Source organism: Accipiter gentilis, chromosome 12, assembly GCF_929443795.1.
Source record: "Accipiter gentilis chromosome 12, bAccGen1.1, whole genome shotgun sequence".
NCBI lineage: Eukaryota > Metazoa > Chordata > Aves > Accipitriformes > Accipitridae > Astur > Astur gentilis.
The window spans coordinates 35,252,423-35,270,314 of record NC_064891.1 but is presented as its reverse complement, the minus strand read 5'-3'; the positions used below and the strand labels follow the sequence as shown (position 1 = coordinate 35,270,314).

Below are 17,892 nucleotides of genomic sequence, written 5' to 3'. Positions count from 1 at the left end.
AGCCCCTAATAAGCCCCTGAATGTGAAATTTCAAAGAGCTGAGGAGAAATAATCTAATGGCAGTGAGAAAGTCAGCATTTCTTCTAGTCTCAGCACAGAATGAAATGACTGGCTTCACACTTGCATTGCTTTAAAAGTTATTAGGGTGCAGCATATGGCTTCCCTTGGCCCTGAGCGATTGCACATAGAGGAAGAAATCTGTTTAGAGGGAACCAAAACATTTTTTCTTGAAGTCTTTAACATATACAGAGAATAAGGGAGCAAGGGTGGCCTAAAGGTGCGCCCATTTGGGATAAGCTACCTCGCTCATCAGGGTGAGTAATGGGATTTCTTGCATATTTGAGCTGCAAGAAAGAAGCGAGGAGCTGGTGCTGTGAGCAGACAGGAAAGGTGTAAGCATGGAAATCCTGTGCGGAAGGAGGTGATTTTGAAATGGCAGGTTTATGGGAACTCAGAGTACTGGCTATGCCAAGCACCTAGACTGACTCCCCCTGGATAGATGGGCCCTTTCTTTCGCAGCCAGGCAATTATAGTCCTGGCATCTTGGGTTGTCTCTAAGCTTAAGATGATCTATTGGTTTTACAGCATAGTGAGCTGAGTAAGATGATGACTTTCGCAAACAGAACCAAGGAAGGTTGTAAAACTTTCTGGGCAAATTTTAAATGTAAAATGTAATTGTACAGACAATGTTACAGGTAATTCAATACATGTGATCCGTAGCCAGGTATATATTACAATTTCATTTTAACCTGGAGAATTTACCTGTGCAAGAGAACTGCTAATTAAAAACATTGTAATTCACTGCTTTGTTGCAGTGTACCAATGGTAAGGTTTCCATACCATGCACGTGTCTGCCGAAAGACACAAAACCTAACAGGATAATCAAGTAACTACAGCTCACAATATATGTCTTATTGAAATAATTGCAAAGATCCTCTCCAAATCAGTGGCCTGGGATTAACAGTTAAAAAATCCCAACTTCCTTAAAATGCTTATTATTACAATATCTTTTTGCATGTTTCTAAGAATTTCAGTGTGTACTAAGCATATGATATTACTCCACTTTTATATCTGATCCTATCCTCTATGAGGAAAAATCACAGTACACGTGCATGCTTATTTCCCACAAACACTATCCAGAGGTTCTAAAAAGAGTCTTGTACCCCTTGGGGGATGTTAAAAATTAATAATAATTGGGATATGCAAACAAAGTCAGTGTCCTTTTTGGATTTATACACACGTAGCTGAAAGTAAGTACTGAGTGAAGTGAAGGCTCAAGAGACCTTAAGAAAACCTGAATAGATGGTCCTTCAAAATCTAGGAAAGTTATTATGCTTCTAGCGGGCTTAAGTTATTCGCTCATGTGACCTGGCATCTATATTCACCACAGTGTGGCTTAGTGGATAAATACAACAAAACACCCAGAAAAACAATAAAACTAGACTGGAGTTTGGAAGCATTAATATCTTTTTGACCTTGCATGTGACCATGTTGTACTTTGAACAATGTAATTTAATTGGTAATATGCATTAACTTGCCCTCCATATTTATTAACAATTGTAAAAATTATAGCTGTTTTCTCCTTTGTCTCCTTTGCTTTGCAGCCAGAGAATTCATCTTGATGACCTCCTCTGGCAGTCAATGCTACACAATGACCATATACAGCATATATAAAGATTGCTATTATCTTTTGTAATTTATATCCTCCTGTAATGACATTGAGTATCTCAACTGAGTGTTTTGAAGTTCACCCATCACTCATCATAACTTCATAGCTAGATGACATGGGCACAGCATACCCTGCATGAATAAGGAGGTGGCTCTCATTCCAGGACAATGCACAACAAATGAAGAAATTTGAAGTCATTTGCATCTTTTTAACTGTTTGTATAGGAAAACAGAGTGTATGTTTTCAAGACTTACCTGAGGTTCCAGGAGCAGAAGTGGTTTTTTGTAGAGAGACTGTAGATGAAAAAGACTGTCTTGTAGTAGATGAAGCATCCGAACTCTCATTGCGTGTCAACTGTTTTACACTTGCTTGTGTAGCTGGAAAGGAGACAAATGTTCAGGTAAGATACACCTGTATAAGCACTGTCTGAGATCCTGGATCATCCCTCAGACAAATGCTCTCCCACCATTATAGAAGAGACTTAAGGTCAGAAAGCACTACAGCTTCTTGGAACTTCTTGTCAAGCGATGAACCATCCCTATGGAGTTGTTACTACTGGCAAAGTTGAGGCATCTTTAAAGCACATCCCAGCACCAGAAACAGCCTCAGATCTGTGCCAGAAGACAGCCTAGAGCTCTGACTTGGGAGCCCAGAATAACTAGACAGTCTTGTGCCAAGAGCAACATGAGCAGAAGAGAGAGGCCCGCTTACTGCCCTCTATCTTTAACCTTCATTTTTAAAACAATTTAAAAAAACAAACAAAAAAGCAAGCTTCAGCCACAACTGTCACATAATGTGATATTGTAAAAAGTTTTAGGGATAGTAATTAAGTGTGGAGTTAATTATTTCATTCAGTGCTCTTAAGGCCTAGGAAATAATATATCCCTGAAAACTAATGTATGAAAAATTAAAGCATCTTATTTCTGCTCTCACACAGTCAATAGAGGATCAAGGCCATCTGTGTCACAAGATTTGCAGCCTAAGGTGAGTCCAAGACAATGCTGCAGGGCACCGCCTGAGCCTGTAGACCTGAAGGTCACCAAGTGACAGCAAGAAAGAATTCAAGCTGTTCCAGCGCAGCTGATAATTCCTACATCTATGCTCAAACCTCAGCATTAACAACAGACAAGACAGTGCCTACTGAATAAAACATAGGGGTGCCCAAGACTAACCTTATACTTCCTTTCTGATATAAATCAGAGATGCGACTGAGCTATAAACTGTTTTCAGTGCCTCTTCATATGAATTTCAAACACTAGAACTAAAACAACTTTAAGAGATGTTTTAGTCAAACAAGTACATCATCATGCACACGTAACGTGAATCTTGAAGAATGCTTCATCGCACACTTTATTTAGAAACTCTGATTACAAGTTTGGTCCCTCAAAGACCCCTCTTCTCAGGAAAAAACCCCCGACACCCAGAGCTCCCTATTCTACCACCACACACCTTTAACTCAGCCCTTCCCTCTTGTTTATTAAGTGCAATACCTTGGAGAGGCAAGCTGCAAAAATCAATGAGCTAAGAATGAGTGAGCTGAAGCCACTGGGGTCAGGGGATTCATACAACTTTGAGAACTGTGAGGAGCTGGACAGCCAGGGTAGGTATCTTTGCAGGTTGAGGCATGGAAGGAAACTACTGAAAATTATGCAAAACAAGCTTAAAGTGCCTAAAACTTTCACTGGGATTCTAGTGATGAGAACTGTAATTTCACTGTCAGCTCCTTCCAGAAACCTCAGCATTGTACCCCTTCAATATGCAAGCCTACTCTGCAGTAGAGATGAGTGTAAAAAGCCCCTCTACCTCATTTTTTACTATGGTATAATGCAAGGATCTGAGAACTTTAATAATTCCTGCATTCTCATCATAGAAGCCCTGAATGAATCTTTAAAAGCAACCTTTTTCCACTTTCGGTTCTTACTGTGGTTGCTTCAGATTCAAATTTTAAATGTTGAATTTTAATCTGAGATCGATTAAAAAAAAAAAGGCAAAAAACCCAAAGAACCTCCCTCTCCCTTTAAGATGCATGGGCTTGTAACAGTAACAGCAACCATCTTGTGGCTGCCTTATTGTAAGTTAGTAAAAGCTTTCATGGGAGAATGAAAAGTAAGGCAGAATAAGAGTAAGCCTTCATGTGCTGAGATAATTGAACACAAATATGCTTTGTGAACACTGCAAAACAATCAGGTGTGTGGGAGAGATGAGGAGGGAGGCAGCCAGTTGCCTTGTAACTCCATGGAGAGCTGCTTTCCCATGGGGATCACACATTCCAGGCATCCTATCAGTCCTGGCAGCAGCCCAGCCCTGGGTGCTCCTCTTGTGTTTGGGAGCTGGGAGAACAGATTGTTCTCGGGAACATGGTCTGTGTGCTGGATATGCCTCGGCAGGGGATTGGGAGGGGAGGGATGATAGTGTTTCCATTTCATTTTTTTTTTTTTAATTTAGCCTGGGTGAGATTCTTCCTGTGACTTGAGTAGCACCAGGTATGACTCACACCTTTACCTAGGGCTTGGCATGACGCTTGTTGCACTTATTTTGGCAGACTACAGAACAGGCTCCCCACTCCCAGTGTCAAGGGGCGAAGTAGATGTGCTATGGTGCAAAAGTCTGTGTGCCGGTTTTCACCACTCCCACGACAAAAAACGCAGTGTCGCAGGGCAGCTTCCCTTAATTCCACTGTACGACTGTAAGATTAAATCCTAGCAACCGAATTGTCTGCTGACTTGTGGCTTTGAAGCAGCTTTTAAGCAGCATCCAAGCCTTACACCTAATACACAGCATTGGCTCTACCATCAACACATTTAGCAGATCGAATAGCTTCTGTGCCAAAAGCCTGTGGGAACAGATGCATCCATATCCAGCCACTGCTCACCTATGCAACAGCAGCACTGACAGCACAGTGTGCCTGCTAGAAATCTGCCTTTTTGGTAAATCCCATAACTCATATCTATGCAAGTTTTAATTTGATCTCAACAGGAGGAGACATCGCAAGTCCTTACTGCGGTGCCCGTGCTCTGCCTGGGAACAGGCGGGGGACTCTGCGCGGGCACACAGTGACTCAGTTCTGCCATCCCCACTGACACATCGCTGCAGTAATTCATCACGCTTTGGCTCAGCCAGCTGCAGCAAAGATTTCTGCCTGCCTGGCAGGGGGAGGCCTGGGCTCACAGAAAAGCAGCCCAGCAGAGAAGGGCGGCGGCTGCTGCTGCAAAAGCACTCACATCATCAGTTAATGGGTTTGTTGTCAACAGCTGATTATGAATAAAAATGGTAAAGCAGTAAAGATTGTAAAATAGCTCTCCGAATGGGCATGATTGCTGCAGTGGCAGAACTCCCTGGTGGTGATGCAGCTCTTTCTGCTGATATTTTGATAAGATAAATGACAGTGTGTTAACATATATTTGTCAAAGTGATAATCAACACAGGGAACCTGAAGCTGCTCTGCAAAACTGCTGTCTGAGCCTCAGGTATTTCCTTATTCTTTGTGCTCTCAAACCCCTTCATTTTCTTTAACCAGCTGAAATTCGACAGATATCCTCACTTGATCTTAGCATGATTTTCTACTTAACCTATGTATAATCCACATATATTTTGGCATTTCCCAACAGCACTTTAGATTTTCTTTACAGCAGGCTGTTACCTAACTAGCTTTGACATCATAAGATGCTTAAAGTAAGCAGCAAATACTCTGCATATACTTTATGCACTACAAAGAATATAAACATCTGTACATGTGTTCAAACCTTACTTGGACAATGAATGAATCAAGGAAACACCTTTACAGGGCAGAGGGAACTGCACCCAAACTGCATTAAAATGCCATCACGAGAGCTTTGTTAGATGGAAGACTAAACCTTCTCCCTTGAGCTTGTATCTTTAGCATAAACACACATACAGGCCTCACACCTGCAATCAATAGCCTGAGAAACCATTTGCATTAACAAGTGCATTCATGAAAGCTTTGAAAAATCCCAGTGTAGCAAAACCAATGCAACTTCACGCTTGTTCAGAGGAATGGAAGTTGGCTAGGGAGGTAACCAAGCAGATCTCAGCTTTAATGTTTACACCCGTAGCTGACTGCATCTGCTGTCTGCCAGCTTTACATTTTCTGGTAAGCAGAAACCCCCAAGTATTTAAAAATATATGTTTTAAAACATCACTCTGCCTAACATGTCTCAGCAGCCAACTATACTCGGTGTTTACCTATAGCATGCGGTAACAACCTGAGGACAATTGAGCGATACATATTACCATAGTCCTCTTCTGGTAGTTTTACTGAAGTAAAGCTTCCTTCTTAATTACCAGTAGCTTGACAAAAAGAGAAAAAGTATATCCTGCATTCTTTCCTTTTCTTACTTTTTAATATTGAATATTTCATTGCACCACGGTGTATCATCATTCAGGAGAGTGGCATGAGATAAATCAGAAACGTAACAGCCAAAAATCCACTCTTACTTGTAATTTAATACCTTGAGCACTGACCTTGCATAAGATGCTTGCTCCGTATCCAAGGGAGAAAGAACATAATGTTTTGTTGCATTTAATTTCATACTCTCTTTGATAACTCCAAGTGTCCCAGGATATGAAATCCCGACTGCAGATGCAACTTGCTGTAGTGTGGCACCATATAAATTCTTGGTTTGGGGCCTGGACTGCACAAGCGAGGTCACTCTCTGACTAAATGTGAACTATTGGATTTGGCCACTGATATTAATAAATAAGAAGGTTAAGGAGACAAGTCTAATTGCTGGCTTCCAATATAATAAACAGGGCAGGAGGGCAAAAAGGGAGAGATTGTACTTATGGCCTGCAGAGGAAGAAAATACTGAAGACTTAAAAAAAAAAAGAAAAAAAGACAAAGTCGTTTGCATGATTTCACAGTGTATGGAGCACTGGGGGCATTTCCTCAATCTATAATAAAAGGTGACAGCAGCCACAGAAATTGCAGCGGAGACAGGAAGCCCTGTCAAATCTCTGCCGTGTGAGTGTGATCATTTGCTGAAGCTTTTAGCAGGGATTGAACCAGAGAGTGTGATGGTCTCCATTTAGAAAACAACAGAGGTGCCTCCTTTTTATTAAAAGTCACGTGTAGTAAAGGTATATTTTGAAGTGTCATAAAGGCACTGCCAATTTCTGCCTCAGTCCCATACAGCCAGCCCAAAAAGGGGGAGAAGTGAGTGCTAGTGAAAAAGAGAGAGTAGACAACTTTCATCTCCTGTCCAATTTGAGACCAGAATTCTTGCTATGCCTGTGCTCGCTTCAGGGAATGCGACTCCCCCAGCCCTGTGCTGCTGCGGTGAAGTCAACAGCATCTCACCACGCCAACACGTGGGATGGACACAGAGAGATGGCTGTAGCCAGCAGCCAGACAGTGGTCGAGGGGTCTGTGGGTTTTCTGCAAGGGCTGGACACACGTCTGCACAGCCCCTGTGCAGTGCCCAGTCCCAAAGCCCTACCTTGTGCACCATCCCACTTCTTTGTGCTGAAGCCAAGGATATCTCTTTCTTGAAAGGTAGACCAGAATTTTGTCTTAAAAAACACTAAAATTGGTTTTCACATACACAGTTTTTCCAAATACTACTTAGCATTGAAAGAAAATACAAAGTTTTTTAATACGGGGCAGTTCCCAATATCTTCTTTAATTTTCCATCTTACAAAAGGAGTGACAGGCAGGTAAGCCCTGTTTTTAGTTTCATTTATCAACCATTTCTATCACAAGTTATAGGGGTTTTTTTTTAGCTTAAATGAGGAGTTCTAAAAACAAATCACAACCCAAGCAACTAGGCACTGAACTCTAGCTGGTGGGAAGAGAACACAAGAGGAATAGAAAAGAAGCGCATTGGTGAAAACTTCACACCCAGGCCCATCACACCTCCACAGCACCATTGCACCCCCAGCACCAGTTTTTCAGGGCATCAGTGCAGAGCAGTGGCCAGAGCTAAGCTGTACTGGCAGGCATGCCTTTCCTTATTAGCTTTCCTTCCCCTGCTGGAGCTCTACCTGTCACCAAGGTTTAGTTCCAGGTGGCTGTGCCATTCCGGTACCCACAAGCCAGGAACCTCCGCCAAACCGAAAGGACTAGGAATCGCATCCATAGTGTGATGCGCCATGCCACAGTCTTTTGACAGGCCCACGGGGCCATAAATGCAAGCTTAAAAAGATTCTTTGGGGCATTCGGTATCACTTCAGCAGCTTGTGCATCGGCCAGACTGTATTCTGTGACTCATGCATACTGGCATTTAAAAGCCAAGCCAAAACCCAAAAGACTTTGGGCTGAGAATCAGACTACTCCCTGCACCAAGCATAGCAGGAAAGCTACATCAGTAGAAGATGTAACTGCTAAGTGAAAGGGTGATGGGTCTCCAGGCAGCTTAGCAGGCTTGGGTCGTGAGGGGTGGCTTTGAAGGAGAATTTGCACAAAGAAAACACGCAGGCCATTTCATAGGAAACCCTTTTTAGACAAGGAAACCAAGGGAAGAGAAGTCAAGTTCTAATTATTTGTCACAGTTCAGTATGGTCTAAATATAAATTCTGAGAACATTGGTGTACCACTGACTGCTGAGTTAAATATCTGGAGTATTTATTTTTATTTTTTTGAGTCAATTAAATATAAAAAAACCTCTGGTTCAGCAAAAGACTTGAGCAAACATTTACAGAGAGCTCACAGACAAAAAAGGGGGACTGAATTTCATCGTAAGTCTACTGAGCTCCTTTTGGATGTTATTATACTTGTTTAAATTAATCCAACTACTTGCTGGATATGTGAGGGTTTTTTTATTATTTTATTTTTCTAGAATCTTAATCTGATGCGCTGGGCCAAAACACACGTTATTCTGAGGATTTATGGAGAACAAAAGTATTTCTTAGCATTGATGTAGGGTAATTAGTACCACCTCTCTGCTTGCAGTACTGTGACTCATAATAACATAGAACATAATTAACTGTAGCATTGTGACATATACAAAAATAAAAAACGAAGAGGGCTGTTCTGACACTACTCTGATCACATAGAATCATTTATTTTTGAAGAAATACTTATTAAAAAAAAACCCACAACCAAAACACAGAAGAAAATTAAACTGTTCCAAATACATCTCTCCCAATTACAGGGAGATTTAAATCCTGTGTCATGGCTTCAGATCACCTCCACTACAAATTAAAGGTATAATATTCTTTGTGTAGGATTCTAGGGCAAGATTCATTAAAGATATGTAATATCATAGGATGAACAGCTCTGCTTCCCCAAGCCTCCAAATCCATAACCCAAACTACTTTTTGATGTCCTTTTATTGCTCCACACTGTTTTACAGAAATGCAGCATACAATGAATCAGAAATGGCTCAATGAAATTATCACTTACCGTTTGTTGTGCTGTCATTTTTTTCTGCTGTTGTAGTTGCCGCTTTTACTGGTAGTTGTGTTGTTGTATGTTGTGTTATTTGTTGTGTAGCATTAGGTGAAGAAGATGTGGAGTCTAATAGAGGAATGACATTCAAATTATTTCCTCAATTTTGTATATATACATATCCACACACAAAAACCACACCTATTGCCCTGCTTGCAGTCTAGTTTTAAATTATCAAAAGGATATTTCATTTAAATTGAAAAACAACAGGGACAGGGCTCCCTTCACTGCAGAGAAGGTCTTTCCTGTCCCATAGGTGGGTCATCACACTGAACACAAGCCTGTGATAGCACAGGTATGAGGCCTGGCTTGGAGCTGCCTTGAGCCTGACCAAGAGGAAGCTCCTGTGCACACCTGCAAGGTTTCACCAAAGACTTCACTACCTGTAAAACAAATTCCCAAGCCAAGAGGCATGGCTGCTTAATTTCCCGAATGACCACTGGAACAGCATCAGCAATTAGCTCAAAGAAATTTTCACTTACCACTTGTGATGGATTCATTTGTAGTTCTGTTTTCAGTTGTCAGCACTGACATTTGCAATAATGTTGATTGTAAAGTTGATGTGCTCACAGCTTCCATTACTACAAGAAAGGCATTCACATCTTTATTGATTTATTTTATCATGCATAAATAAACATCACACACCTCTAGCTGCCTTCTCTCACAAAGGCAGGGAATTTCTGTTTAAAGTCTGGCCCTTACAGTCCTTTCTTACCTATGCATTTTTAAAGAGAATTCAAAGTGCCTGTGGTTGGTGTCAGAGGGAGTTTGGCCTGTGGACGATCTGCAAATTGCCCACTGAAACTTAGCAGCTGTACCTTCCAGCCATCCCCTAAGGAAGAGGTGTATGCTCTTTGGGAGTTATACAGAGGTGCCTGACATGACTTCCAAGGCAGGAGGTGAGGGGAAAGGAGCCTGGCGTGGATGGATGGGTTCACTCTGCTGCTGGACTAGACTGCTGACCAGCACTTTGCTGCATGCCTGTTTAATAGGTGGAGGGATGTAAACTCACTAGAAAGAAGTGTGAGTGACACACAGGAACACGGCTTATATATTACAGGTAAACAACCAAAAGGGAAGAGACTCTACTAGTCTTTGTGCAGTTTTTTCCTCTTCTCTCTGCTGTCCACCTCAAGCCCCTGTTGAGTCTTCTTCTCGCCACACCCTCTTCATCTGCACCCAGATTTCTGGGGATAAAAGAACACCTGGCAGCCCTTCCTCTGAGGTGTGCAGCAAAGCTTAGGACATAGTGGATGAGATGACTAGTATTCTCTAGTAAGTGATAGTTCTCCGGGTGAACTTGGTGCCCTTTGTAAGGTGACTCCTGGTAGTTCTTTCCTCCAGAGGGGTGAGATTTGGAGGCTGAAGGGAAGGGAAAGGGCTCTCTCAGGCAGCAGGGATCACTTCCAGCTGCTGCTGGTATGGAAAGAGGGGAGCAGAGTTGCCCAAACATCATTAAGGCAATAGCAAGGTTTAAATCAGTGTGTCTTGCTGTGCGTGGATGGCATACTGCAGGTCCTATGTGAGCCTGACACATGCTCAAGTGAATGGACTGGCCAAATTGCTGTCGAGGAATCTGGGCTGAAAAAGCCATAACTAATCATTTTAAGAGCCCAGCTTTCAATTCTGTAATCTAATACAAACAGAAAGTGCTACTATCAGCTACAGAGGCTTATTTAAATCCCTGACAACTACCCAACATGTGTCCTACTACCTCTTCTAGCACTTTTCATGGATGGGATACATGAAAGAATAGGAACAAATCGTGACGTGACATGTCATTTTCTCTCATATGACTCGAGTACTTCTAAACGCAATGTTCATACGAGAACTTTTAGAATATAACTTATACTTTCTTCCTCCACGCTCAGTCTGCTGGCTGTTCACCTAGAATAGCAGTGCCTCAAAGGATGGACCTCCTTGGGAGCTTGCTCCACACCCAAAAAGTGCTTTAATCTCATAGTGGGCCTCTGATGCTTTTCTCATAGGCATAACAAACAATACTGCTTTCCCTTCTGTGACAAAAAGCTGCAAGAGAAATTTCAGTGAAACATTTGAAGGGCTTATTCACTGTGAGGTGGTGGGTCTTTATGAAATATCTTTGAAACAGACATGAACATCAGAGTTTCTGAAACATAGAAGAATTGCAACAGAATTTGAAAAGGACTAATTCTTCTGCTGTAATAAACTTAATATATGCATACTTCACCTGGCTGCATCTTATTCATGTCCATTACTAGCACTTCAAGTGTACACATCGTAATCACCTCAGTGCTTTCAGCTCCAAAACAGACTCATTAGTATCTCTAGTTATCAAAAAATAGAATCCTGTGTCCAAGTTTTCTTCTCTCACATGCATCACTTGTTAAATGAAGCAGTCTTCAATATTCAAACTAATAAAGGAGTTGATATTTAGCTCACATGAATGAAATATGGTCAATGTTGTTTTTTTCATAAGTACAAAGCTACACAATAAAGAGAACTGAATGTGTCAGTTGAAGATGTAAGCCAGAATCACAGACTTTTACCATCTGAAGCAGGTATTTTCTCTGTTAAGTCTTCATAGTTTTAGGACTTTAAGTTTGATCTAGTTAAAACAATCACAAACAAAAGAGACAGACAATGCAGCTTTTGAAACTGAGGACACTGGTGCCATCCCCTTGCCCCCAAAAGTGAATCTTGACATCAATAATTTCAGGAAGTTACCAGTAAGTTTTTTGCAAATGACAGCTTTATGCACATGTATTCTCTCCTACTAACTGAGGCCCAACATTGGCATATATTGTGTAATTCTTTACTATCAAAGTCCATGCCCTCTTCTGTCACACTACACCCATCAAATCAGCTACCCCCTGCTGCCATATCCGTTAACTGAGGCTGTTTCCCAAATTATTCTCAATCCAACAGCCTCTTGAACTATGAGTCTTAGCTAATTTATTAATATCTGATCACACTTGAACCACTCCTTGAGAACACAGGAACACACAGAATTGCAGCCTTTTTCACCTGAAACAAAAAAATGCATCCTGCTCAAATTAACCCTCCCTTACTAAGATCCCTCAATCCTTTCTTCTCAACAGAGTTTTATAAGAGGCCCAGATAAATACATTGCTCTACAATCACCTTACATGAAATAATTCACCTAATTTCTCCCAGAAGTTGGAAAAGCTGAAAGCTAAAAAGGCAATGGGAGTTTCCGAATACCAGATAACAGTGAATTTGAACTCTTACCATCTTTTGTTGTTGGTGTAGATGTGGTTGCACGAGTGAAACTGGATGGAGTACCACCTTCTGAAATAAACACAGAATCATATTACTTCAGCCACCTTCCAGGTCTATTTAGCACTACATAGGCATATAAGGCAGAGAGTAGGAAGGACCCTCCTGGAAAATCAAGTTCAGAAGCCTATTAGCAGAAGCAACCAAATCATGTAACTGCTAGCAATCTTCTCAAGCTGTATCCTAAATCTCTTAGCTTTGCCCTCACTACTGTAATGGGGACCATCTGCTACAGCCTCCCCCCTTGACTGTGGGTTGTTTTCCAACAGCTATTAGTGACTCTAAGACTAGTTTGGAAAAAAACCCGGAGCAATTAAAGGTTTTTTTGCTACATCCTCCTCTCCTTGAGTACAACTGCAGCTGCTCTGGGTCTTCAGGGTGGAGGATTACCTAAAATAACTGGCTGCAGGAGTAAGCACCCATTCTCCTGCCTTGGAGGAACAAAATTGTACTAGCTCCCTGGCTAGAACAAGCACTTCAGGATGGCTTTTCAGCATCACCCGGATCACTATATGTGAGGGGAAGAGGGGAAGAGGAGAATTCACAGAGGACGGCTTGGGAAGCACCAGGTTGAGTAATAACTGACTTTCCCCATTGCCCTTAAGGCAGTGCTCTGGCTGTTGGGAGTTTACTGCAGTAAATGATGCCAGTCTTAAAAATCCTATGTCAAGTTAGTAGGTGAAAGTGTCCAATATTACAAAACAAACAAGCTGTCCAAAAAAACCCCCACCAAACCAAAAGCAAAATAATATCTATATCTTCTGGCTGTGCTGAAAAGTTGTAACAGCGTAACTCAACTAGAGTTTTGGCCTCAAATAAGCTTTTCAGTCTCATTACTGGGGTGTTTGTATTTTTCTACTAAAAGGAGTTAGGGGGGTGATAAAGGGGGTGAAAAAACTACATTGAGTCAGAAACAGTAGCATTTCTCAACGATTTTAAACTGCTGTGAGACAAGGATGGGTACATTTGGGGAGGAAAAGATCAGCTCTATGATGGAATGGGGGAGCAAAATGGCACAGACTAATCCCCCAGTGCTTTCAGGTTTGGAGCGTGACATCCTGTCATGCTGCATTAGCATGCTGTAATACAGACATTGCAAAACTGAGTCAGGACAGCATGTCACTATTCTTGTGTGACTCTATTCATGGTAATATCTGCTGGCATTCTCTCTTTTTTTGGCTACAGGGCAGAACAGCCAGCTTTGTTCCCTTTGCTCAGCATGCTCCGCTCCGATTAACATTTCACGAGCACCACCCGAGGCCTGCCAGAGTCACAGATCTAACCTGGAAAAAAATAAATACATAATACAATTGCAAGAGCTCTGTGAGCACATATTAAGGTCTAGTCAGATGAGCCCTTACAACTCCTCTTCAAGCAGTGTAAGGTATTATCAGCCCTCTTGGCACCTCCACATTTCTAATGGGTCTCAGCTGAGATGTTGCCCCTTCCCAGTAAGCCCCACTTTCTTGGGTAGCTTTTCTACGTATGCAGCTGCCTTCGTAATGCCTCGTCACAGCACGTGCTGGCCCAGTTTGATGTGGGCATATCCCATATCAAATTAAATCAGTTTCCTACGGGCCTGCTGCTGACTCAGCCCCACTCCCCAGGACACATGAATACAGTCAGGCTATGCACAGCCCCTTGCACACTGCGTTTAAAAATACTGTTTTGTCTGCCATTTAGTTACCCAGTCAGAATAATGCTTCATAACCCACAGTTGAAATACTTCGAAAACAAATTTTACCCAAATAGACCAAAAAGCAATCTTGTTTCCAAAAACAACAAGCATTTTTCCGTCTCTTCATTCTCATTATGAGCTGCTGACAAATCTCCTGTAATTTCCCATGCCACAAGGCCACAGCACTAAAACAGAATGTTTTTTCAACAGTGCCTACATTTCATATGGTTTATTATAACATCTCTCAGTAACTACCATGTCTGTAACACCAGCTAAACACGCTAGCTGGCCAATTAGCTCATTCCCTAACTTATTCTTCCCCTAACTCAGCATGACTTTGTGGAAAGCCCATTGCAATACTTAGATTATTCATCCTTTAAAGGTGTTCCATTTAATAACCATGTTGATAGGCCGAGATTTCCTCAAAACTAAAAAAAAATTGAGAATTTAAGTCACAGTTTTGTTATGATTCACAATTTGCTGATTTTATCACCGGCTAGAGATAAACTAAGGTAAATTTGATTAGCAGAGTAGATTAAAGTAGTGTCTTATGATTTAATTATTTTCTTAAAATGGTGGATAATTAAGTATACTTTAAAAACAAGTTGAAAGCAACATGCAAAAATACTTAAAACTCACCAGGATTTGGGGGGGAACTGGTTGATTAAAAGAAGTGATAGAACTAGTGGCTTATTATGCTCTTATTTGCAATGTTAAATTGTGACTAAGGAGAATCCTGGGGGGGGGGATAAAAGCAAGAGATCGAAAATGATTGAGAAAATAACTTTGGCCCATTAAAAACTGTTGCTAAACAAAGAGAGAGACAGAAAGATTCATTTTTCTGCTCATGGCAGGTTGGCTGCAGCCTCAGATGAGGGACAACCACGTAAAGTTACAATTGCATGGTTTTCAACAAATTTAGATGTAGTGATCCCTTTCATATGAGAGCACCTCAATGTACTCTGATGTGGGAGTAGCCAAAATCTACTCAGCAAGTGTTCCCACACACAACCCCCTCCCATTTGCCACGCTTGCTGGCAATAAACTCAGTCAAAAGAGTGTAGGTGACCTGTCATGTAGCACTCATGTCTGGAGAACACACATGGAGCTAAAAGATGCTCAGAGCTGACAGTGGGCTGATAAAGCGGTGATGTGGTGGTGGGAAGACCCAAAAAGAAAAAAAAAAAAAGTGTCTAGAAGTAGATAACAAGGTGAGAAGAAATCAGAACTGGGAGAAAGACAACAGGACAGGAAGAAGATGAGAGGGGAAGGGCAGGAAGGCCCATAGACACTAAGACAATAAGGGTGGCAGGGAAAAATAAGAAGGAATTAAGAAGAGCTTGAAAAACATTTGACCCATGGCCACAAGGCCAAAATGAAAAAAAAAAAAAGTAACTGTTGGGTTTGGTTTTTTCTTCATGTTCACAGAATTTCCCTTTATTGTCTTTTCCAGCTTGGATTTAAATGGTACATTTGTTCTAAAATTAAAGCAACAGTACAATAATTTGTATCTGGTTTTCAGGCATGGTTTTGAAATGAATGAACTGAAACACTAAACTTACTTTCTTTTTTAAAATTCAGGAGGAGTCCCCGAGTTCAGCCAGGGCTGACCAATGGCCACAGTTGTCCTCAAACTGCAGCTTTTGATGTAGGTAGACTTCAGTCTCCAAGGTCCGAGCTTAGAGCTCTCATCATTTCTTCCCAGCCCCTGGCCATATTATTTTTACCTTTACACTGGAAAGACTAAGATAAGCAGGTTTTGACCTTGCCTTAATTAGGTGCCTGTTATTGGTATAATCAAGACAGAAAAAAAGCAGAAATGACTGCATGATATTACATCAGTAGTTCTGTTTATACACTACAGAATACTACAGGGCACAAACCACTAAGTTTAAAATGCCACATGAAATAGCTAATACAAAAGTGAATGCCAAAAAGTCAAAACAAAAACATTTTTAAAGATTAATAGATTGTTCAAAATATATATTGATTGCATTCGTTACATGAATTACTGAATTTAAATGCTGTCTGGTTTGGCATCAATATCTGATTTTCAAAAGAAATTACGTTTATGGAAAAGTTGCTATCATTACAGAAATAGCAAGTGAAATGGCCTGTTTGACATTTTTTTCACTTGACCTTCCACTAGGTAGACAGGAGTATATGTTCATATTAAAATCCCTCCATTCAGATGAGAACTGGTTAGGCCACAGCTGAAATACTTGGTCCAGCTTTGGAAGGGTGTTGACAAAGGTGTGGATGCCTGGAGCAGGGGCAGGGAAGTTAATGGAGAACCATAAAACTCATCAGGAGTCTAGAAAAAAAAAAGATCTCTCAGGAAGGATTGCAAAAATTGCATTTGTTTAGCCCAGAGATGGAAAGATTAATGAAAGGCACGATAACAGCATGGGGGCTGCAACAAAGACAAAGGAATAAACTTCTCATTATATCCACTGAGGATGAAACTAGAGGTAATGGACAAGGGAAATTTGGACTAGAAACTTTGCAGGTTTTTTGGTGCCTGTGTCAAGCTGACGGTGTAACAGCCAGAAGCTAGTTTTTTAACCATTTTCCTGATGAGGATGCAAGATATTCCCACTCAAAACCAGACCAATATTCAAAAGGCTGTAGCTGGGAGCAATTACCAAAGAGGTGTCCTGAGGAAACCTGTACGTGTTAATTCCCTGCTTCAAGGCTATAAAGCAGAATCTACAGGTGGTGTTGTCATATTATGTTTGTTTATTGTATATTATGTTATATTATGGTTGTTTGTGTGACCCTGGGCCTTTGCAATTATACACAAGTCATGCAGAAGTCAAAATTGCTTTCTTGCTTTGTCTTTCCACACCATCAGAAATAAATAGTATCATTTTCCAGGAAGCAATTGATAATTCTGCCAGCTCCCACAACGACGATAGAGCCTCCTGTAACAGCTGCTCTAGCAGTATCCATGGAAAGCCTGCACACTTCATCTGATGTTTTGTCCTTTCTGGACAAAGTTACAGCTGTCCTTGTGGCAAAAGCTGATACTGATATTCTCAGAGTTCCCAATAAATAGCTGCTGCCTGACAATGTACACAACTTGTTTACTCTTACCTTGGAGGTCTGTTGTGTATTTTGTTTTCTCTTTCATTTTCATTTATTGCTGCTTCACCTCTTCATTCTCTTAGCTGATCTTTCCCTAGGCCCAGTGTAGTTCTTACACTTCTCTTATTTCTGTTTTCACTCCTCACCCATCTTTCTTTCTCAGTTCATGACCTTCTACCCTAAACCTGGAGATAAATTTCTTATTTCTTTTGTAATGCATTTTTGTGCAAAGGTTCACACATCCTCCAAAGAAAAAAATGTGGTGTGCCTAGATGAGAAGTTCATCTCCCATCAACCAGTCATTGCACAAACACCACCCCTATGTGTGGAGAGCAAAAACAAGTCTTGGGCACTCCTTGAACCCTACTTAAGCCCTCTAAACTGTACTCAAGTGCACCTGAATACATTAATTTAGGGATTAAACTTAAGTTTTAATTCCTGATGCAGAAATGGGCCTTCTACATGGGCCTTCTACCTGGTGAAGTTTAGCATTTAGGTGCTCTTGGCCTTTCCTCCTCAGTAATGTTTTGCGGAGGCCCAGGTTGCACTTCCAGATGAGGATGAGAAGGTAGAAGCAGTGTTCAGGAAACCCAGGCTCAGTTTCCTGCACAGCTTCAGGGTAATACTCTGCCAAAATACATATAAAGATGCTTTAAAGTAGCTGCCACTAATGGTTATGGCTGGTTTGTAATGATACGGTGCTGGCCAGTTCTCCAAGGATCTACCCGACTTCTTGCATGTCTGTGGCATCCACGCTGCAGTCTTGTGCTACCA

General features: G+C 41.3%; 1 protein-coding gene across 2 annotated transcripts in view; it reads right to left on the bottom strand.

The window, feature by feature from the left end:
* Positions 1-17,892, bottom strand: part of EMCN (endomucin) — a 56,243-nt gene that overhangs the window by 26,221 nt on the left and 12,130 nt on the right. For both annotated transcript variants that reach the window (XM_049814919.1, XM_049814920.1), the window contains exons 2-5: positions 12,306-12,365; positions 9,557-9,655; positions 9,030-9,143; positions 1,924-2,046 (exon numbers count right to left, since the gene is read on the bottom strand). In XM_049814919.1, coding sequence (XP_049670876.1) covers positions 1,924-2,046; positions 9,030-9,143; positions 9,557-9,655; positions 12,306-12,365 — 396 coding nt within the window. The remainder of the gene's footprint in view (positions 1-1,923; positions 2,047-9,029; positions 9,144-9,556; positions 9,656-12,305; positions 12,366-17,892) is intronic.